This window comes from Drosophila simulans, chromosome 3R (assembly GCF_016746395.2).
Source record: "Drosophila simulans strain w501 chromosome 3R, Prin_Dsim_3.1, whole genome shotgun sequence".
NCBI classification, from domain to species: domain Eukaryota; kingdom Metazoa; phylum Arthropoda; class Insecta; order Diptera; family Drosophilidae; genus Drosophila; species Drosophila simulans.
The window spans coordinates 3,888,081-3,910,503 of NC_052523.2; the positions used below are offsets into that span (position 1 = coordinate 3,888,081).

Sequence of the window (22,423 nt, forward strand, 5' to 3'; positions counted from 1 at the left end):
AATTCAATTGTTATTAGAATAGAAACTTCAAGTTACAATGCAACTCGGTAGTTTTTAAAGTTAAATTCTGTAATAATTTTCTTAATCATAAGTTAGTTTGGATTTGTGGAATTTAAAATGAACTTACGTCATTCTTCACTTAACAATTTGTCTTTTAAGTAAAGTGTGTAGTTATTCTATTCCTCATCGCTGCTATACTTGTGCCCAAAAGCAATGTACCCTCTTGAGTAGCGTATAAAAAAGCGAATCAAGACGCAGCGGTGGAAAAAATTAAACAAACATGGCCGACTGCGGAACTGGCAAAAAAAAGAGCTCGGAAAGGGGGAAAACTACTTGGCCGCCCATTGTTTGAAGTTATTATTGGTGCAGTCAATCGAGTCGGAGTCCGGCAGCGGACCCAATCATCGAACCGACTTGTTATTGCCTTTTCTCCAAGGATATCGCCCGATTGCTGCCTCTCGCTTCTTTTATATAATTTTTTGCCTCCTCGATTTCTGTTTGTCTTTCCTTTTGCAGTTGGCATGTGAGCGTATAATTTGTAAAAATTATTTGCCCTGCTGTCGTCCTGGCCACTGCTCCCGCTGTCGCTCCTGCTCCTTGATCGCTCTCCGTCCGAGCCTCGCAGCCGGAAGGGCAAAAAAAAATATTTTTTTCATCAGTGCATCCTGGGTCGGGACTGAGGAATGGGACAGGAAACGTTGCGGTCGCCGCCTCCAGCAAAAAGGGTTTAAATTTTAAATTAAGCTCCTTTATTGCCGGGTCCGAGTGGCTGGCGATTCCTCTTGCGGTGATTGTCCAGCCCTGTAATTGCGTCAAGTGACCCGAAGACCTGGGCTTAATTGGAGCAAAGATGATTTGCAGATCGATTCCTCGAGTGGACCATCGAGCTGGAGATATGTCAGCATACCACAGCGATTGGTCATTTACTTGGATTGGAACTTACTGCAGTAGAGAAATGATGAAGAAATATTTGTAAACCGAAACAAACGAGACGACAAGTGAACTTTTCGTTTTAGGATCATTTCTTTGCCTACAAGGATGTAATTCTGTTTGATTGAAGATTGATACAGTCTATAATTTCTATGTTAAATCCAAATATCCTAAAAAGTATTTTCATTACTAGCACACAGCACGCTTTTCTTTCCAAGAAATAATCATATGGTAATCATGGCCAAATTTTGGTCAAATAATTTTTGAGCTCACTGATTCGACCAGAAGGAGCAAGGCTGGTCCGCAGCCAATTCATTACGGCACCAGCAGTGACAACATGCTCCCGGCCATTAAGCCAAATCGAACAGACCCGGGACGCACAAAAAGAGCATCCGGACGTCCGACAAGGGGAATCGGGAATGAGAATCGCTAATGGCGTGAACTGAGAGGGACGCCGATTTTAATGCAGCCCACTGGCGTGGCGGCCGAGGACGACAGCCCGGAAAATGGGAGTTGGCGGCTAAGCCCGCCAAAGGCCGCAGGAGTGGTCGTAATGAGAGCTGGCACATCGATGACCATGACCAGCCAAAGGGACTGGCACTGATGAGGCGACAACCAAAAATCATCAGCGCCCGTTCTTGGTCGAAGACAGCCACTAAGCCGTCTGCATTGAGTCCCCGTAATTGGAAATGATGCTCAAGTCCCCACTCGAGTGACGAACGAGGCATTAATGCCCGGGTATTGCAGCGGGTATTGTTTTACACAGCGAGTAATCATGGGCAAAGTCTTAACTTAACTTATATACCTTTACGTGCTGTGCTCTCGAGCTCAAATTGCAAAATTATATATTTTATACGGTGCAATCATTAGCGTCTTGCCGCTAAATTAAACGAAATCGCCTACACTTTACCGAGGCCAAGAGACTCGACCGGAAAATATAGCTCTGCATTTTCATGGCCTGAAATGGCATTTCATCTTTTTAATTGAATTTTAATTTGTTTAGAATGCGCTTAGAGTGGACAAGTGGCCAAGAGCTACTCGTTGGCCTTCTGGGACTGAATCCGGCCCGGAGTCCGCTGTCCGCTGTTCGCTGTCCGTAGTCTGGAGTGCGGACACGCCCTCACTTAATTTACCATGCAACCCATCCGGATCCGGACTTCTCCCGCCTGCACTATATAGTTGTTGTCTGGCAGCTTTTCACAAATCGATTAAATTTAATTTGTTTTCCTTGCCGGCTTTCCGCTGCCAGTCATTCTCGTCCCAGCCTTTCTTTCTTTCCTTTTTGGCGGAGCTTAGTTTCTAGCAGTAATTTCATAATGAGTTGACTTTATGCGGCCCAGTCCCAGCTGCAAGGAGAATTTTCGCCCATTGCTGTTGGCAAATAAAACCGTTGGCGCTAACATTAAACGGCTATGAAGTGTGGAAACTAACAATGGAAGGAAATTCGTAGTCGGAAAAAAGTAAGAAAAAAACAGACAAAGTGTACGAAATTAAAAAAAAAAATTGAGGCATAAGCTATTAAATAATCCCTGAACTTCTGAGCCTTGAAAAAAAAATGTTTAAAAGAATTGACATTCAATAACGTGAACAGTTTTGTACGTATTGGGCACATATTTTTCATTTTAAAAGCAAATATAGGCACACTGCAAAATAAATGTGAAAACATTATGTATTAAAACTTAAAGAAATTAAAAAATGTACGCAAATTATATTCATTATGCCCACCGCTGCAGGCCGAAAAAGTATGAGTCGCATATTGTTGTCGTCATTTCGAGGGACTTATAACGAGCTTCGTCCCATGGCTGAAGGGGATTTTCCTCTTCCTTTTTCGTTGGCTGCTTTTATTTGGCCCATGGACAAGTTTTCCCGGTCGCCAGCATACTTACCTACAATTAAAATCCCCCGCAGTTGAAACGTAAAAATAATCATCAACAAAAATAATACCGGGAACGGAGAATTTATAATTTTTCCTTAAAGAATCACATTTAATAATAATAATAATAACATCCCCAGTTTTGGTAGCCAAATTAATTAAAATGTTTTGTTGTTTATTCTGTGCTGCTTCTTCACGTTGCTATGTAATGAGCAAGAGCATTAAAATAATTGAAAAATTAAATACACGCTGGGAATGCAAAGCTGTTTTATTTTGACCTATTTCAAAAAATATGCAACATAAATATTCTGGATAAAAATAAATGCTTTTAAGGCTGTAACAGATTTTATAAAGAAGGGTACTTATAATAAACAAAAAAGGGACGCAGTTTACTTATCCATAAGATCTGATTGCTGCTATGCAATTTTAAAACATATATTTATACTGTTTCAATCTTATACTTTTTTCTTTATTCATTTTGCGATTTAATTATGGCCACTTCGGTTACCAAATTAAACAAAAATATACCTGCGGCTTATTTATAAAATGTCTAGAATGGCAAGAGCACACATGATATTTTCATGTGACATATGAAATTAAATTTTTCCACGTATATCTGGCATATTTATAAATGCAATACGTCTGCCTGTGTTGAAAAATGCGAGAAGAAAGAGCAGTGAAAAGTATAAGGACCAAATTTAAAAAGAAATTTTAAACGTTCCGGTGGCTTGCAACTTGCAACAGGGCGTATGCGCATTTGTTTTTTTGTCATTCGCTGCATGTGTGAAGACAGAATTTCCGTGCTCTTGAGATTTTTTTAGCAAGCGACTCGCGTATTCGATGAAAATCTTGCGATAAAATGCCAGGGAATTTCCCCTGTTCGCAATGAATACATTTGAATGGCCTTGTTCTTCCTGCCGCTGTTTCAGTTTTCTGCTGCTCATTTGCATGTGGCCTTGCACAAAATGTTTTTTGTCATTACCGTTGAAAGTCAGCTAAGCAGGGCAGCACAAAAGGATGCCAAAGACAAAGGGGGAAGCTGCACTCGCATCCGTATCCGCATCCGCACCCGGGGATGCATCCGCGAGCATCCGCAAAAATGTCAACAAATTGAATGTAATTCCTTTTAATTTCGGAGCAGTCTTAAAGTCCTTGCAGGACTCTATCTCGCCTCCATTTCGGGCATCTTATCTCCACCCTCCCCCCGTTTGGCACGAGGCAAGCTGTCGTGAAGCAAATTGCCCGAATGAAGTTGCCTGCGAGTTGCATGCCGCGTGCCATGAAATTAAGTTGCAAGCTGCAGGATTTGCTTTCAAGTTTCGCAACATTTTCTGTGCCACACTTTCCCACACAGGCGCCCAGGTCCACCAGCTCCACGCAGGACCCTTCCCCGAGGACACATGCTAAGGTCCTTGGCTCCGTTTTCGTGGATGCTAACACGCGTTTTTGTCGTTTCTCGTAGCTTCTTGGCTGCAGTCGGATAATGTCACGCTAATGCCACCAGCTTTGTCCTGCTTAATGTTGCGTCTAGTTATTGGATTTTTGGTATATGCCGGCAGGAGCCCACTTTTTGCTAGGTGCACCCCGCCGAATCGGGGCCACTGCGGAGTCGATTGAGCCTGATCGATGTGGCGACTGGGCCCGGACAATGGCCACTAATTTAAGCGGGAAATACCATTTATGCTTTTCATAAGAATACCCTGATTATCTGCAACTCTTTAAATGTCGAATTGGGCTCTCATTTAACAAAGTTAACAAGAAAGATATTTAATCGCTAATGTTAGCATAGAGATTATCAAAAACGATTGTTTTTTCCCGTTATTCCTATGACACTTATATCACATATCCTTTATGCAGTAGAAAGTAGAAATTTAAAAGAAATGGGCAGAAGGACTCAGCTATATCGACTCGGCTGTTGACACAGAATCTGTATTACAGATCATATCTTTTATTTATTTATAATGATTGCAAGATATATTAAACTTTACTCCCACTACTATGATGAATGGGACTGATTTTAGGAAATGAAATTATACTTAGTAAAAGTAAACATTGGTTGGCTGACCCTAGTTACATGTTCAAACCCAATATTACCCACACAAGCATAACTAGTCCTACAATTTCTTGAAGCTTTACACAACACTGTTGGAATTATATTATTATTATGAATATTCTGGTACCTTCCAAAGGTGCACCCTTCTTCGTCAGTTAATTGTTTAATTACCATTAATTATTTCGTGCCGCACTTGCACAATAGTCGCATTCCTTTCAAAATAATCGCCGTATTATGCATCCTCACAATAATTTTCTTGTCAGCCGCACAATTTGCGTGAGTCCGGAGCACACCGATATGATTAATGTGAATAAATTATGCACATGCAGGGGAAAATGAAAACCTATAAAAACGCCAGAGGCCCCGCACAAAGCAAACACAGGTCCCCAAAGAATGAGTCGGTGCTAAAGTGGCCATATAAAATGATTAAGTTGCAAGTGAAAGTTATTTCTTGGCCTTTAATAATTTTAACAGCATTTTTACGCGTGCTGCAAATTGAAAGCATAAATACCAATATTCTTGAGCTGGCAGCCTTCGAGGACTTTTTGCGTTCGGAGCACTTGAGCCATGTCCTGGTGGTCCGGGGCGACGATGCTGACGGCGACTGGAAAATTGAATGCCACCAGAAATTGTTGGCCAACTATCGTGTGCAATTTTACCGGCCAGAAATGTCGGCGAATTTCGAGGATCTCATGTTCTACGGGTCTCCGCGCACGGCGGTCCTGGTGCTGAATTCCGAGCATGTCCTTGTGAGGCGCCAGGTGTTCGGGGTGGCCTCGGAGGCCGGATTCTTTAACAACTCGCTGGCGTGGTTTATTCTTGGTTCCGGCCGCGAATCTCTGCCAGATGAGCAGATGATTGACCAGCTCTTAAGTGGCTACAGGATGGGCATCGATGCGGACATCACAGTGGCCCTAAGGGGACCAGACAAGTAAGCAGTACTCAATGCAGAATGTGTATTTTTTAATTTTAAACTAAATAAAATTATGATCGAAAATAATACTTTCAGCGCGTCCATGCTTTTCTATGACGTGTACAGAATCAGTCAGCAAACTAACACACCATTGATAATTGAAAAGAAGGGATTATGGACTCATTCTGGTGGTTACCAAAAGTTTGAAAATTTTAAGAACACTTGGGTGATTCGGCGGCGTAACTTTCTCAATGTCACCTTGATAGGCAGTACTGTGGTGAGTGGCATTATGCCCTTGTCTCCCAAACACCTCTCCCTTTTCACTTACCACTTTCCATCAAATCCTCCAGTTGACAGAGAAGCCTCCTGGATTCGGTGACATGGAGTACCTGGCCGACGATAAGCAGCTCCAGCAATTGGACCCTATGCAGCGTAAGACCTATCAGTTGTTTCAACTCGTTGAGCGCATGTTCAATCTCAGGTGGGTCCGTGAATCTAGCGGGGAAGTAGGCTCTAATTAACCGGTTTTCACTTAAAGAAAAGAGTGAATTTGAATTTGACGATCTTATGCAATTTGTTGATACTTGGAATCAAAATTAATGAATTCGCATTCTTAAATGCTTTAATGAACATCTGAGCCTTTGAATATCTAAGCCTTATAGTTCATTTGTGATGAATGAAAACTTGTTCACAATAGAAAAACTTCAACTTTAATACCAAAAACAGAAGAGGTTAATCATATTTAAAAATATTATGATGAGCTCCATTAATGATAATATTTTCCCACCCTTTTTGCCAGTGCAGCTTGGCCATCAGCTTAACGGATAAGTGGGGCGAGCTGCTGGAGAATGGCAGTTGGTCAGGTGTGATGGGTCAGGTGACGAGTCGCGAGGCGGACTTTGCCGTGTGTCCCATTCGCTTTGTGCTGGACAGACAAGCCTACGTTCAGTACTCGGCGGTCCTGCACACCCAGAAGTGAGTAAATCACAGTGAACTTGACTTGCTCACAGCCTCACAGCGATTTCTCCTCCGCAGCATCCACTTTCTCTTTCGGCATCCACGTCGCAGCCACATCAGGAACATATTCTTCGAGCCGTTGAGCAACCAGGTGTGGTGGTGTGTCCTGGCTTTGGTCACTGGAAGCACCATACTTTTGCTGTTTCACATGAGGCTGGAGAGGATGCTTTCGCACATGGAAAATCGGTTGTCCTTCGTTTGGTTTACCATGCTGGAAACCTATCTGCAACAAGGTCCAGCCAACGAGATCTTTCGCCTCTTTTCCACTCGATTGCTGATCAGCCTTAGTTGTATATTCAGTTTTATGCTGATGCAGTTCTACGGCGCCTTCATAGTGGGCTCTCTGCTTTCCGAAAGCGCGAGGAGCATTGTCAACCTGCAGGCACTTTACGAAAGCAATCTTGCGATTGGGATGGAAAACATATCCTACAACTTTCAGATATTCACAAACACGAGCAATCAGCTGGTAAAGGATGTGTACGGGAAGAAAATATGCAAGTCCGGAGAGCACAATATCATAAGTTTGCAGCAGGGAGCTGAAAGGATAATCCAGGGACGCTTCGCATTCCACACGGCCATCGATCGTATGTACAGGTTGCTCCTGGAACTCGAAATGGACGAGGCGGAGTTCTGCGACCTGCAGGAGGTCATGTTCAACCTGCCATACGACTCGGGATCCGTGATGCCCAAGGGTTCCCCGTGGAGAGAGCACCTGGCCCATGCACTGCTTCACTTTCGGGCCAGTGGCCTACTACAGTACAACGACAAGAAGTGGATGGTTCGACGACCAGATTGCAGCCTGTTTAAGACCTCGCAGGCAGAGGTTGACCTGGAGCACTTTGCCCCGGCACTTTTTGCCCTGGCGCTCGCCATGGTGGCCAGTGCGCTGGTCTTTCTGCTGGAACTCTTTTTGCACTGGCTACCGGACTTTCGAAGGAGGTTGGGTACCATGTCCACTTAAGTAATCATCTTGCCCCCTATCCACCGCCAGCGCCTGCTCCAGCTGCCCTGTCACGACTTTCGGCTACAAATTTGTGTCGCTTTTAATGTTTGCTGCATTTTTAATAATAGTAAAAAATTTGTAATAATGTCAGCTATTCCCAGCGCAGAAGCACCAGCGCGGGGCAGAAATTAAAAATTCCATTAAACTGCAAACACTTGCATGTACTCAACTGGACTCAACTCCGCCCTTCCGCCATAGCGCCATTCCGCTCGTTTTGTCCAGTTCCTCGGTTGGGGTCGTGGTGTTCATTTAGACTTAATTATGAAGCTGGCCGGAGGCGGTGTCACTTGTTTTCTATTAACTGACAAGCTTTTAAGGGGTGGCAACTGTTAGTTTCCTGAACAAGAATCCATTTAGCGAGCAAGAGGTAACTCTTGCCGCACCACAACTCCGCTGACAAATCGCAAGGACTAAGGATATGGGTGACTTTTTCCACAATTTATGGAACCGCTTTTCTAACCTTCATTATCAGTCATTGTCCGATCCATTACTCCTTATAAAATGGCAAGCGAATTGTTACACAATCTAATTGTGTAATCACACTTGGTGCAATTGGATGCGTGATCAGTGTCCTGCATTAAGCTGTGTGCTGCTGGCCACGCATGTCCTGCCACCGCATAACCTTCAATTAAGTTGTCATAATGTCTGACAGACATAGCTGCGGAAAAAGGGCGCTTCGATGGGTGGACTCGGTGGGTCGATATAATCACATTTATATGACAGTTTAGAATGAGATTGTGCAATGGGTCGGCACGACTGCAAATCCGTACGTGTGAAGGAAAAGTTGCACATCCAACTTGCTTAAATCTGTTATTTATAAGAAGTGCCAACAGGGAAAAGCCAGAGCTGTTGCAACCGCAGCTAATTACCACAATCAAATTTCAATTTAAGCACATGCATGTGATGATATTCTGAGTTAGTTTTTCCATGCAATTGGCACTAGTGTTTTAATACGAGATTGTAAATAGACCTGAAATTTGCATTATTTAAACAGAACAAGAAAATAAAACTCATCAGGATATATGTATTATACACACCCTGTTTGTACATATGTGGTAATATTCAAATTGCTAAAATTTTGCTTTAATTATGTTATTTTCTACATAAAAATTATTTATTTATTTATACATACATATACATATAATATGGTATACTATTTTTGTAGCTTAGAGATATTATATCTTAAATATGGCAAAACAGGAAATCTAGTATTGAATTAATTCCGAAGTAAAGCGAAAATAGTATTTGTTGGCTGTCAGGAATTTCAAGAAATATAGCAAAGGTGAATTGTATATCCGAGAGAGATAGTCTTCCAAGGACATCGATGCTTCTTTCGATACGCACACACGCTCACATTCACGTCAAATTATGCAAATTTACAACATGATTAAGCTCGTTTAGCTGGACTCCCGTCCAACGAGTATATATGTATATATATATAGTTCTATAGGCGATGTCGTCAACGCTCTCGTGTTTGTTTTGCAATTCAAATGAATTTGCAGGGGTTGGGTCACGGACTGGCCCAAAACTAAAGATATAGCTGTGAGTGATGCCAGTCATAGTCCTGCACAGCTTGCCACATTCAAAAGGATCAAGGTGAAAACTTCATAGTAAAAATACAAATTTTAAATGTGTGTGTTCGAGTTAAAATCTATTGTTCGTCTTGTATACTTTTCTTAGCGATAAATAAATCACAATTAATTTAAGAGTATTTGCGTGGTATTGCAACACGGTTGTGGCAGCACTGGCTGAGCATTAACTCTCTAGCTGCCCGGAAATTTGGGCTTGTTTGTTTCAATGTTTAGTTGTGCGCTGTCTGGGCAAACTCCTTCCTCCTCGCTCCACATATAAATTCGTACAAATTGTTCGATGGCCGTTCGCTCTGTTCCTTCGGCCAAAGTATCAATTGTTTGGCATTGGTCTTTATTTATGCATGGTTGTTGGCATTGTTGTCGGCATTGTTGGTCTGGCCTATCCGATGTCTGCGTGGTGGTCTGTGTGTTTTATTGCTTATGGTTATGGTGGGGATATGGCCGACCGTGCTCTGAATGAATTTATATTGTTTTTGAAGTGTTTAAATGTTTGTCCGTGTTTGCCACAGGACGCTGGCACACTGGGCGTATGCGTAATGCAAATTTATGCAGGCTTAATGTTATGGCAAGTGCCCCAGAATGGAAATTTCGTCGCCTCAGCGACGGAAGACTGAAGCTTATGCAAATAGGGCTTTAATCGAGATATGACTCAAGTGCTAATTAAATAAGACAAAGCCAACTTTAATTTCCAGCTAATAGACTGACGGAATTCATTTAAATGAGTGAGTTTACTTCGCCAGCTTCCCATCTCTCGGCCCTTCCGTTTCATGTTTATTTACTTAGGAGTCTATTCAGAGGACTTGTTTATTTTTATTTCTTCTATGGTTGCTGCGTTCAATCTTCGTCCTGACCAAAGAGCGTAACCGAAAGCTGGCTAAAGAGCCGCAACAACTTTTGCAAATCAATATTAATTGCTCAGATTCACTCGGCCATAAACTTATTTAAAAAACCAAAGCTGCAGAGTTGCTGGAAAAGCGAGCAGAACGAAAACAACAATCTGTTATATTTTCACTATTTACGCTTGTGGTTTCCACATTTCCACCGCCCCTCTGGCAGTTCACCTCTTTCCACCTCTTTGACCGATTGTCGGATGGAGAAAAACTTTAGCAACTTTTGCGCTGCATTTCTAAGGCATCCTTTCGTCCTTTCCGCCGTAGTCCTGCAGGCGGGCTAATACCTCTGCGCACCGCTCCTCTCTGGCGTCATGTGCTTATTATAAAATAATTAAGTCCTTTAGGAAATTATAGTTCTTGTTGCCGTTGCCTTTCTTTCTGTTGTCGTTCTTCTCCAGCTCATGCAATCTGTGCTGGTTTTTATTTCGTTCTCCGTTCTTTTCATTGTACTCGTGTAGTGATTTCTGAGCTCTTGCCTCTCAGATTTCTTTACTATTTGTCCTTTTAGTACACACGGAATATACGAGCGTAAATAATTTTACCCAGTTACTCTTTAGGCATTTTTAGTTAAAGGATCTTAATCCATATTAATCCATTCTATTCTATGAATATACCGATCTGACGTTAGTAAATATGTACATTAAAAACCCACCCATTTTCGGAAATTTTTCACTGTCTATTTAAATGAAGAACCAGCTTGTATCTTTGGCATTGCTTGATTGCTCTAGTGAGTGTCTGCCATGAATAACCCGGGATGGATTCCCAAAGGTTGAAAATTCAACATAAATTGCTTCCAAGTCCTGCGACTCCCACTCGTTTCATCATTTCCAGGCCTTGGGAAAAAAGTGACTCGCTTTGTGTCTTTTCTCTTGTGGGCTGCCACTGGCATATGAGTAATTTATTGTGTATCTAATTAATTATTGCTGCCAACGTATTTTTCCACACCGAAACAAATGTGGCGAGTGTGCGACTGTTTATATCTCTGTATCTGAATCTGGCTAGTTGTCTGTGTGGGCGTCTGGGTCGGCATCGTTAACATTGACTTAATTGCCAAGCCACAGAATGACTCTTTTAGGAGCCGGGAAAGTGAGTCTAGAAAAGCCAGGCAGTGGTATCTTGAACCCACATGCGGGCAGGACATCATGATCTATGTGTGGGACATGGCACTTTGCATCGGAATTTATGTATCGTCTGGCTCCCACTCTTTAAAAATGCAATTCCCCCCGCCCATCCGCAGCGGGCCATCCATTTTAACATGCCACGGAGTATGACAAGTGTCGGTCAACTATAAACAGGAAGGAGCGCCAGCCACTAGGACACTCGACGAGCCCATGCACAACCAGGATGTCAGGACACTGGCACGACTTCAATGGTCCTCTGGCGTTGTCATAAAAGCCGCTTGAGTGCGATGTTCTCGCGGAGCCTGTCGATGGTCTCATGGTGCACAGATACACGTACAACGCGTGGATATCCTAGCCCCTCTTATGCAGCGAACCTTTTCGAAAATCCCAAAGGGCAGAATATACATAAAATAAGAAACAATGTATTTAAATGGTTAAAAACTTATGACCTAAGTAGCTCGTTTCTACTTCCGATACATCGACAAGCTTTTTTACATTTTTCATCTCTTTAAAAAGAAGTCTGTTCGATCTTTTTGGCAATTAATAGACAAAGATAATTTTGCACACAAATTTACGATAATATAAATTAATTAAGGTCACAACATTTTGGCAATGGTGAAACTTTTATTTTGAATTTTACTTTTTGCGGAAGCCGAGCTTAATGACCAAATAGATAGCTGCTAAAACCCGCATATTTACTATTACGGCCAAGTTTACGAGCTGCACAATTGACCAGCTAAACAGTATGGAAATTAATTACCGCATAAGTTGGAAATCCTTTTGGCCCGAAAAGTTTCAGGAAAATCATGCCAACCAATCAATTTTCGTCTGGGCGACAAATGCGCAGCCAAAAGTTGGCCAACGAATCGTTTATCAAATTTAAATTTATTTCCAATCTGGCTAAAATGCAGTTTCGAAAATGCATCATGGACGCCAGTGTAAAGTCCCGCAGATGTGTCAATGTATCTGCACTAAATGTGTCCGCATGTGCGTATCTGCATAATTTTGATGGCTCGTTTTTGGGGATTCGAAGAGGTTTGGGTTTTTTGGCCATTTTCGGTCTGTTTTTTGACCAGGCGGTGCATAAATTTGCATCTCAATTCGATGGCGCTGCCTCGCTTGTTGTTGTTTGTGTTACCGTGCGACGAGTGTTGCCAAAGTCCTTGTTTGTGGCTGACGATTTGCCATTTTAATTAGGCAATGTCCTGTCACAAGCAGGCGGCCAGTGGATACGGTTATTAGTTAAGAGACAGTCTCTGGTTTGACAAGTGCACTGAGAAAATAAGTTATTACTAACTGAGCATTCAATAAGAATAATAGTAGTGCTTGTTTTTTTTTATTATCTGAATCATTTCAAAACTCGAAAACGATCAATTTATTTTATATTTTATTCCAAAATTGAAAATGAGATTGTATTACATTTATTTATCTGCTGTTGCAGATCTTGTGTTAAAATCGCAACACTTCGATTTTATGGCCAATGTGAATTAAAGTGTTGAAGATTGTCCATTTGAAGTGCTAGCAAAATGTTCTTCCACGGTTGACCTTTTAATGAGGCTACCCGCAATCAGTTTAGGAGATGAGTGCCAATGGCAGAAGTATGTAACCGATGGTAATAAGCTTGGAATTTTAATTATGTTAAAACAGTAAAGAATTTCATGATGCTGTCACCCAGCATCCTTTTCCATTTATTTCAGTCGCATGTGCATCCGCTGGAACGTTTTGTGCACTTGTGTAGGAGCCACAAACTAATTCGCAGCAATCACTTTTTTTCGCACACATTTAAACCAGCAAACTTTTACATCCGCTTTACGTCTACACAAATAAACAAGCTGTAACTAAATAATTGCCAAAGACTGTGCAAACGTCAATAAACAAGCCCCGCACACAGGCGCTCTCACATGGCTTGTTTCCGTTTCCGCTTTTGCATGGCACGTGCGTGTCTGCGGTTTTTGGCCATGATTTCTGTGTGCGAGTGTGTGGGTGTGGTCGCCATGCCTGTTGACAAATTTGTGGTCAAGCGAAGTCAACAAAGTCGTTTCAAATCAAAGTACTGGGTGTTTAAAGAATTATGATTTTAATCCTTGCCATTATGGGGAGCTAAAAGTTAATGAAGCAACGATTACATTTATTCGCAAATAAATAAATAATCATTTAAGCAGTATTTTTTACCAGTATTTTGTATTTTTATTACAAAATTAAATATATTGTTTTGTAGAAAGCTTACTTTAAATTACTATTATGTCTGTGAATTTTATTCACAGAAGCGTGATTAAAAAAAGCCACCATTTACGGTCAGCGTGCAATATAAAAATGAGATAATTAAGTTTATTACTATTTCTCAATGGCCAAATTGCTGTCATGATTCAATTATTTAGTTTGCCGGAACTTTCTTAATTTTTCGGAAAATTTAATTTTTGGTTGACCAACTTCGTGCTGACTAGTGCTAGTGACCTGCAAAACTTTATAATATAATATAATTTGCTATTATCAAATTACCCTACTCCAGAATTTATTCCGAGGCAATCAGCTTCTACCTCAGTGGCACAACTTGAGACAGGCAAGAGAATGGCTAGCTATTCATTTTGCGGCTCCATCGTTTGGCCAGAGTCTTATGCCTACCTCACTCCATTAGGCTTTCCATTGCGTTTTTAATTAATTAATGTGCCTTCATGTGCGGCTCCACAACTGTTTATGGCTTAAGAAGATCAAGCCAGACAGCGTATACTCGTAATATTAAAATTTAACCGGGTCGTGTGTGTGCCTGTAATTAAAAGTGCCGCCTACTTTCAAGCTGGTCCTGGCTAAAAACTTATGCTCAGGAGCTGGAAAGGAAACCGAGTCAACAACTTTCTATTTTGTCATTGAAACGGGCTGCTCGCTTCGCTGCCAAAGTTCAGAGATTCAGTCCGGCCCTCTTGTAAGTGACACACTCTGCATACACATAAGCAACTGGAAATAATTTTTCAATTCGCAAATGCAACTTTTAACACACACAAAAAGGAGAGCAAACTTTAAGTTTGCAATTGCTGCAGCCGGAGCCGTTCCCCGGTGGCAAGCGGTAAACCAGCAAAGGACGAGTTCTGGGACTCGGGAGGAGCGTGTCTGCCAGAACCGTCCAGCTGCAATCGTCGTGTTCTCGTGCACTTCTTGGGGTTTCTGTGCCATTTCTTGCTGTGTTTCTTTTAGCCACGGCCCCAGCTCCAGAAGGAAATTACAAACCAAAGTAAACGCCAGCAGCAGCAGCAGCAGCCAAGGAAGTTGTTGACGCAGGACGAGCGCCGGCGCTGAGTGTCAGTGTCATATCCTGTGCCAAAAGTGCACACAGAACTTTGGCCCGGGAATCCAGACTCTGGATCCAGTAGCTGAATATCTACAGAGAGAAAGTACTGCAACCCGTTTTCTTTCATGTCTTTCAGCTCTGAACTATAGGATTTTTATATATATATATAATACTATTTATTTTCTCAGTGCAGTAGCAAGGGCCAGAGATGCTGCACATTACAAATGAATAATTTATGCGCGCGCTCTCTCAACGCCAGATGGATGAGGGATACGGATGTGGATGAAGCCGCTGGCTAAGGGATCCAGATGGGCGGACGGTGGCCTGGATGGGGGGCGGGATTGCCCGTAGACCCAGTCACGGAGGACTGCGGCAACGTCCAATCCTGGTCAATGCCAAATGAGTTGTGGCAGCGCCTCGCTGGTGCCATAAAAGGGAAAAGGGAGCTGGGGAACTGGTGGATGTGGATCGGGGGCATGGAAAGGGGATGGGAAGCTGTTGCTCTGCATAGACTGAAATCTGCTTCCCAAAAACTTCGCCCCAGAAGGGCAAATTACATGGCTCTGGTGTGAAAATTATCTTCCTGGCAAGCGGCGGCAAAGAAGACGGAAGAAAGCGCAAACTCAAAAGTTATTAGAGCAAATTTTTGCCTTTTGCCTAAGTAATGGCCAAGTGCATATCTCTCAGCACATATTGAGTTATGACTTAATTGGATAAGAGCCCGGTTTGCGCAACTTTGCACACCCATCCCGCTATCCACTGTCCTTCTTCCTCGAAGCTCCTCTGGACCTACTAGTTGGGCGGAAAGTTGGGAAAACATTATTTCTTATTCGTCTTGAGACTCGGATTGCGGTAATGGATCTCTTAAGACTCTGATTATGTTTCGGTGAGCGCAAAATAATTTGTTCGGGCTATCGTGACAAGCATGTTATCAATATGTGAGGTCTCACCCGTAAATTCCAGATTAAATGGCTCCCACTGGGCAGAATGAACTGTGATATTTACTACATCCTATTTTAAGAATTATTACCATTGACGTCACTTGTGATAAGGGTTTCACGGCATGCAGTTTCTTCGATTAAAAAAATATTATGTTTTGATATTTAATTATTTATATGCTTTAATACAAGATATTATAAGAAATGAAATGAACGTGAACGTGTAGTCTTTCTAATTTTCAATTGAAGGGAATTGAACAATTGAACCAACACAAAATGCAAGATCATACGGATGGATGCGAACTAAAAGTGTCCCAAATCCCTGCTGGAAGCCCAATCAAAGCGACTTTAATGCAAATGCGCTGCCATTTCCCTTTCCAGTCGATTCCGTTGACACACAAAAAAAGCGGAAAAACACAGAAAGGGGGGATAGATAGATAGAGACTCGGCGATATAAAAACATCGACGAACCGGCAGTGCGATTTGTGCTCATTTGTCAATGCACGGGTGATGCTACATCGGTGCCACTCGCCTCACGTCAATCCGCATAACGTATACGCCCCTTCGGCCACGCCGAATGCAGTTTGTAGCTTTCCCTGTTGTTGATTTTGTTTGCGGGGATGTGTGGGTTGCTTGGCGTTTTGGTTGAAACACAAACGGAGCACAGTACTCACAACAGACAGCAATTCCATTCTCAAACCCAGTCTCCACCCATTTGAACATCAAACACCCGGCACTGAGCCCGCTTTTCCGTTGGGATTTTAATTTATAATTCAACACTCGAACATGTCACCAAAGAGTTTCATCAATATCCACTCTACAACCAACTCCACGACGACGTAAACCGATTAAGCTATTCGGTGATTGTGAGATCCCTCGAACGTAAACTATTAATGTTTCAGATGGGCCTGAACAGAAGGAACCAGATTGGATAGTCTGATTTTTTAGGAAACTTGAAACTTCGAAAGAAACTTAGCCATCTGCAGTCACAAACGCTATTGAACTTATGGCTATAAACATTTTTGTGAACCTATCTTTGCTTTTTTGTTAAGTAGCAGTTAAGTTAAAAGAAATTTGTATTTTGAAATGCAACTCAGATGAATGCCCAGTCCAACTGATTGTGATTCATAAAGTTGTATGCTTATCAGTATATTTAAACAGAGTTATTGCAAGCAATCGCTCATACGATTTTTATTTTTTTCTTAAAGAAATAATTATTTATAAATACTTATGTAGGCATAATGTATGTATTGAACTTAGTCGTTTCCTCTGGGAGTCCATTTGTAATTTATGAGGAGTAATACGAAATAAAACAATCATAGGCAGAAAATAATTTTAAAATTTATCACATTATAAAAGAATAAGCTCACGAAATTAAATATTTTATATTTGATTTAATATCCGATTTTATGCATTAAAGTCCTATTTACAAACAATATAGACAAAACTTATTGGTAGTATTAAGATATAATGGGCGGGGTATACAAAAGTCACCAATAACTTATGAAAGTCCGGTAGTATACAAGGAACATAAGCTGATTACATTGCCATTTTCATTTTTTATATAATAAATATCAATTGAAATGAGATTCTGAGGCAATAAGTATATGCGATCGAATTTGTTGTTCTTCACATCATTTAGTTCTTGAGCTCAACCAGTAATGATTAATCGTAATTTTTTTCTGTCCATCATATGCTTGCTATTTACATTCTTCCAAAGAGGTTTGTTTTTTAATTAATTATTCGGATTATTAATTTTTTGAATGCGACACTAATTAATTTGAAGGAAAATCTGGCTTTACATGCCGCGATGGCCAGGTGATACCTAACTCCAATAGATGTGATGCTCATAAGGATTGTAAGGATGGTAGCGATGAGAGCTTTGTTGAATGCTACAAAGAGACCTGTCCGGAGTATAAGTGCTCATATGGAGGCTGCTACCGGGAAATCCAGCGTTGTGATGGTAAATTAGACTGTTGGGACGGAACAGACGAACACCCAAGCCTCTGCAATAAAATTCATATTCAATTGAATTCTGAAGTGAAGAATTCATCGCTTATATGCACGTAAGTTTGACATTCGTAAAGGGTTATTCTGTTTAATATAGGCAATAATTCAATAAACAATAATAAAATACAATAATAAATGTTAAGTATTTATTGATTACAAATAAGGTCTGAAATTTGTTTTCTTTTCAGAGAAAATAATTTGAAATGCCAATCAACTTCGGAATGCCTGGATGTTAAATACATTTGTGATGGCGTCAAGGACTGCCAGGATGGCAGCGATGAAACCAATGCCAATTGCCTAATTTCCGAGTGCCCCAGCGATACATTCCGCTGTGCCTACGGAGGATGTTTAGCCAAAACTAAGGTATGCGATGGTGAAATTAATTGTTGGGACAAGTCGGATGAGGAGTATGAGATATGTGTACAAAAACTTGGAAAACTTGTGGCTGCGACTCTCACCGAAGCCCGAAATGGCACAAATCGCACCACACGAATGGTTTCAGTCAATGAAATAGATGCCCACCGCATATTTACTCGGCAGTCTACGGGCTGCAGAGTTCCAGGAAACCTGAAACATCTTCAGGTAAAAACCCTGTTTAATGTCCTGCCCTACAAAGTGGGTGCAGAAATAGCGGAATTCACTGTTGTGCGATTGAGTTGCTCTGACAACACACAACTGTACGGTAGTGATCTTAATCTCTGTGTCAATCGAAAGTGGCAAGGACCTTGGCCGGACTGCAATTCGCGTTGCCACAGAAGGATTTTCACTCGGGATCCCTCAATTCGATCTGCCTGTCATTACAACGGAGATACTGGGGATTGCACACACAAGTCGACCAAGTTGTTCACTGGAACCTTGGCCAACGTGACCTGCGCACCAGGTTACAAGCCAAAAGGAAAGACTTCTTGGCAAACTCGAACCTGCGTGGAACATACGAATGCCACATCACCGGTTTGGGTTCTTGAGAAGAAACAACATCGTCTCCAATGCGTTCCCGAATGTGGCATAATAGTGCCTGGAGTTAAGGAAATTCCTTGGACAGTCAGTCTATTCACAAATGCCTTGACCATGTCCAATTTCTCGTTCAGATGCGTGGGCAAAATAATCAGTGCTTACTCTGTTCTTGTCGAGAAACAATGCATTGATACCGTCGATGTGATGCGATATGCCATTGTCACTGGAGAGCACTTGATTGCTTTCAAAAACTACGATGAGAGTCCTTATAAGGTATACCTCGTCGAAAGTATACATAAAGGGTAAGAAAAAACTAAATTTTTATATATTTTTCTACAATTATTAATAACTCTTAACATTTATAGCTCGCAAAATGCCCTTGTCGGCATTGTTGAGCCCTTTATATTTTCTCCCTTAGTGCGCCCAATTTGCCTGCCTCCTATTCCCGAGTGGTATGCCCTGTCCTCGAACTCAACTGCCTATACGACCTCAAATGGCATTAAAACCAACTATCTGATTAATATTGAAGATGACATACGCGAGAAAATAAAACTCATACACGAACACAACGGCCAGAAAGCAAATGAAAGTAGCCGTAATTCTCAAGCTTAAATATACATTTAAGATTTCGCCTTAGCTAGATCCTTCAAAATGTCAGATATACACAAATTGGTCCACATAAAGCACACATCTTTTTTATACTTGTTGTTTTTACTTTTTTTCTTCTTTGATTGGGACCCGAAGCCCATAACTAATTGAAATATCGCAATGACCAGCCAAATGAGCATATCCGAAGGTCTCCAGGCTCCAATTGCCGGAGTGCAGCCTCATCTGCAGCCATGGGAGGCACATGCGTGGTCCCCGGATCGTCTGGGCTCCATGTACTCCGACTGGGCCAATTTCTTTTTCACCCAACAGCGGTATGCAAACGGACTTAGGTACTTCAACAGCGCTCTGGATCTGAATCCGTTCAATGAAAGAGCTCTGATGCGCCGAAGTCAGCTGAAAAGATCGATGGGCCTGGCCTCCGAAGCTCTGAAGGATTGCTCCCGAGCAGAGGGTTAGTCCAGCATTTTGAAATGGAAACCTTTTTTAACCTTTTGCATTTGTATTCAGATCTGCTGATGAGCCGAAAGCCACCCGTAACCAATCCCAATGTCAGTCTGGAAGTCTGCGATGCTCTGTACGAGTCCAATCGCTTGGAAGATTCCAAAATAAATCTGCACTGTCATCTGAAGCGATTTAGATCCACTCAAAGAGGTCCTGTTGTCGACCGTCTCAATGTGGTAACACAACTTTGCACCTCTTCAAAGCATCAACAAGTTGCATAAATTGCCCACATTTTCAGTTAAATGAGAACTTCCGTGACACATTATCAGATGATACCACCATGTCTGTGCAGCGCCTCATCAATCGCATGATGGCTAGTTTGGCTAAGGAGCCCAAGGATATTAAGGATACTTGCGACGTGGTTAGCATAATGGAAAAGGAGGTAACTTTTCGATTATCATATCCACTTGAATGTCTAAAAACGATTCCGAACTTAAGGAAACCCATTTGTCCCCACTGGAAATGGCTAGGCGAAAAAGGCATTTTAAGATATACAACCAGACGTATCTGAACAAGTGCTGGGTGGATGTGGCCTTTCTGAAGACACTGCGCGATGATCCCAATGTCCTGCCCAAGCATTGCAAGAAGTCATCCGAGTATTTGGGCAAACTGATGGCTAGCAATTATAAGGCGGAACGCACTCTTACGGTTGGACCTTGTCATTTTAGTAGATCGTGAAACAGTGACTGATACTTATGATAATTTTCAGAAAACGCTGCATGCCCGAAGTCCCATGTACGCCTTGCATCAACAGAAATATCCCAACGAGGCATTTTATAATAAGCATCGAGAGGAAAACCTATATCGCATTCAGTACCAGACGAGGCGGAATATGTTCAAGATTCTGCGCAGCATTCGATTGCTAATTCGAGTTGGAGAACTGAACGTAAGGCTTAACATTTGAAAAGTTTTTATTGAATTATATTGTAATTTAATTAACTTCTAGAAACTAACCACATTTATTGAGGAGGTCATGGGCGACTATGTCACCATCAAGACGAATCGCGTAATGCCGTGGAAATTTGAATTCACTAACGAGGTCTACAACTACTTGGGTCTAGCCCGCATTAATGAATACAAAATCCCCAGCAATATGACTGTCTTGCAGGGCAAACAACGTCTGCTCACACTTTTCAGACTGCCACTCAATAATAGTCTGGACATGAAAAAATCAAAGACAAAACGAACGAGTGCTCTGAATATAACCAGATCGGCTACCACCGATCCCAAAGCGGAGCATTTTAAGTATGATTTTATTTGGTGATATGTAGTGGAAAACCCCTGATCCAAAATGTTTTTATTTTAGAAAACAAGTCGTCCGACTGGAAAATCGGATGCGGTTTGCCGAGTATCATATTGAACGCGCCTATCTACTGCACGAATTGGCCCAAGAGCATCTGAATTGTAACTCATTTGATGGGGCCTGCTCCATGGCACGAATGGCCCTGGAGGGTAAGTAAAAAACAAACGAAGGCCCCAAAATATACAAACTTATTCCACAGAGGCCATCAAATGCAAGAGTGTAATTTGGAGCTTCCTGAGTCTCATGGTTATATGCAAGGCCCACGCGATTCTGGGCAAGATCGAACGGGAAAAGGAGATTCTGGCCGAAGCCTTCGAGCTGGCCAAGAAAATGAAGAACCTGGACCTGTGCTTATTCATAGATATCTGCATTAAAGTTAATGCGGAGGAGATGGAAATGAAGCGCATGGTTACCACAGATTTGACTGCTAGGAGACAAAAGTTTGGCTCTAAAATGTTCCAAAGCAACGATCAGGTGAATGAGGATCGCAACCAAATTACCTAGAAAAATGGGACCAATGTTCCGAAAAAATACAAATAATTTAAGGTATATTAAAGGTTGTTTTTTTTTTTTTTTGTTTGCAGGTAAGACTTGTAAATGGGTGCATAGCCAAACTACTTGCTTAAATTCATAAATAAGTTAATCCCTAGAGGAGGTAGTTGTAATCTTCCCAGAATTTCCGCCTGCAAAGGGCGATAACTTTAAAGTGCGACTTACCCCGTGTATTTCCGGCCAGCCAAAAGTTTATCTCAATGAAAAACCCCAAGCACATTAACGGCTGTCGGTGTTGGGCATTCAATCACTGCAAAGTGCAGCTGCAGCTCTTACATATAAATAGTTTATGTTTCTTTCCGCTTCTTGTTGCCACTGGTCGGTTGGAGGCGGCAACCTTTTCAGTGTAAACTTTGCACACTTTCGGATTTGGGGAGCGCCGGATCTAAGCCAGACTCCCCCGAAAAACTCAATCCCCACCCAGCGGATTTTCCTCAGCTGCCGTCGGTTTCCACCTGGTGGCAGGAAGTTCCGTGCAACATCGCACAAAAGACGGAAATAAATGAAGCCATTTGTTGTGTTGTTAGCTGATTTTCGATGCAAAGGATGGCCAGAGGTGGCAAACTTTCGCACCACCTGCCCGACGAAACTGTTGGCAATTCCCATTAGTCGCTTGTCATTTAAATTTTTTCGACTTGCTCGTAACCTCGAGTATATGTAGAGAATTTTTAAACCCGACACGCCAATGCCATCGCACCACGTTTCTTTGACTTTTTGCGGGTGTGGTTCGGAGGTGGCTCATTTGGCAGCGGAAATAAGCTTTCGTCCTTTGGTCAATTGTGAAATTAACAACATACCTTGTCATTTGTACTTCTGATTTTATATTTAATTCATTTGGTGAAATGAGCATTTTGTTGAGATATTCCAGAAAATTTGGG

The 22,423-nt window shown here is 41.9% G+C and overlaps 4 protein-coding genes across 6 annotated transcripts; 3 read left to right on the forward strand and 1 right to left on the reverse strand.

Moving 5' to 3' along the window:
• Positions 1-208: 208 nt before the first annotated feature.
• LOC27207676 lies at positions 209-1,082 on the reverse strand. Of its 2 annotated transcripts, none has more exons than XM_016183364.3 (2): positions 944-1,079; positions 209-887 (listed from the first exon to the last, which is right to left on the reverse strand). In XM_016183364.3, exons 1-2 carry the CDS (start codon positions 1,020-1,022, stop codon positions 418-420), a joined length of 549 nt encoding a protein of 182 aa, XP_016033576.1. In that variant the 5' UTR covers positions 1,023-1,079; the 3' UTR covers positions 209-417. The 2 variants fall into 2 exon arrangements, 1 of the variants encoding a protein (XP_016033576.1); XR_006541943.1 differs by having other exon boundaries at positions 209-834; positions 944-1,082.
• A 4,093-nt stretch (positions 1,083-5,175) lies between these two features.
• On the forward strand, positions 5,176-8,159 carry LOC6727085 (glutamate [NMDA] receptor subunit 1). Of its 2 annotated transcripts, XM_002102446.4 has the most exons (5): positions 5,176-5,787; positions 5,866-6,046; positions 6,120-6,250; positions 6,574-6,744; positions 6,805-8,159. In XM_002102446.4, exons 1-5 carry the CDS (start codon positions 5,180-5,182, stop codon positions 7,745-7,747), a joined length of 2,034 nt encoding a protein of 677 aa, XP_002102482.3. In that variant the 5' UTR covers positions 5,176-5,179; the 3' UTR covers positions 7,748-8,159. The 2 variants fall into 2 exon arrangements, with proteins under 2 accessions (XP_002102482.3, XP_044779254.1); XM_044923319.1 differs by lacking the exons at positions 5,176-5,787; positions 5,866-6,046 and having other exon boundaries at positions 6,183-6,250; positions 6,569-6,744.
• A 9,036-nt stretch (positions 8,160-17,195) lies between these two features.
• Positions 17,196-19,281, forward strand: LOC27207543 (modular serine protease). Its single transcript, XM_016183230.2, has 4 exons — positions 17,196-17,338; positions 17,403-17,682; positions 17,815-18,882; positions 18,946-19,281. Exons 1-4 carry the CDS (start codon positions 17,278-17,280, stop codon positions 19,190-19,192), a joined length of 1,656 nt encoding a protein of 551 aa, XP_016033577.2. The 5' UTR covers positions 17,196-17,277; the 3' UTR covers positions 19,193-19,281.
• On the forward strand, positions 19,236-21,539 carry LOC6727087. The gene is made up of 8 exons (XM_002102448.3): positions 19,236-19,640; positions 19,697-19,866; positions 19,929-20,072; positions 20,129-20,338; positions 20,400-20,576; positions 20,637-20,935; positions 20,997-21,142; positions 21,193-21,539. The coding sequence occupies exons 1-8, from the start codon at positions 19,349-19,351 to the stop codon at positions 21,495-21,497; spliced, it is 1,743 nt and encodes a 580-aa protein (XP_002102484.1). The 5' UTR covers positions 19,236-19,348; the 3' UTR covers positions 21,498-21,539.
• Positions 21,540-22,423: the final 884 nt, after the last annotated feature.

Excerpts from the sequence above, each read along its gene's own strand:
- LOC6727085 (XM_002102446.4), top strand. The coding sequence starts at position 5,180 with ATGCAGGGGAAAATGAAAACCTATAAAAACGCCAGAGGCCCCGCACAA. Across the intron at positions 5,788-5,865 it reads GCCCTAAGGGGACCAGACAA|CGCGTCCATGCTTTTCTATG; the intron begins GTAAGCAGTACT and ends TAATACTTTCAG. Across the intron at positions 6,745-6,804 it reads GCGGTCCTGCACACCCAGAA|CATCCACTTTCTCTTTCGGC; the intron begins GTGAGTAAATCA and ends TCTCCTCCGCAG.
- LOC27207543 (XM_016183230.2), top strand. The coding sequence starts at position 17,278 with ATGATTAATCGTAATTTTTTTCTGTCCATCATATGCTTGCTATTTACA. Across the intron at positions 17,339-17,402 it reads ATTTACATTCTTCCAAAGAG|GAAAATCTGGCTTTACATGC; the intron begins GTTTGTTTTTTA and ends ATTAATTTGAAG. Across the intron at positions 18,883-18,945 it reads GTCGAAAGTATACATAAAGG|CTCGCAAAATGCCCTTGTCG; the intron begins GTAAGAAAAAAC and ends TAACATTTATAG.
- LOC27207676 (XM_016183364.3), bottom strand. The coding sequence starts at position 1,022 with ATGATCCTAAAACGAAAAGTTCACTTGTCGTCTCGTTTGTTTCGGTTT. Across the intron at positions 888-943 it reads TTCATCATTTCTCTACTGCA|CTCGATGGTCCACTCGAGGA; the intron begins GTAAGTTCCAAT and ends ACATATCTCCAG.
- LOC6727087 (XM_002102448.3), top strand. The coding sequence starts at position 19,349 with ATGACCAGCCAAATGAGCATATCCGAAGGTCTCCAGGCTCCAATTGCC. Across the intron at positions 19,641-19,696 it reads GGATTGCTCCCGAGCAGAGG|ATCTGCTGATGAGCCGAAAG; the intron begins GTTAGTCCAGCA and ends ATTTGTATTCAG. Across the intron at positions 20,936-20,996 it reads CCCAAAGCGGAGCATTTTAA|AAAACAAGTCGTCCGACTGG; the intron begins GTATGATTTTAT and ends TTTTTATTTTAG.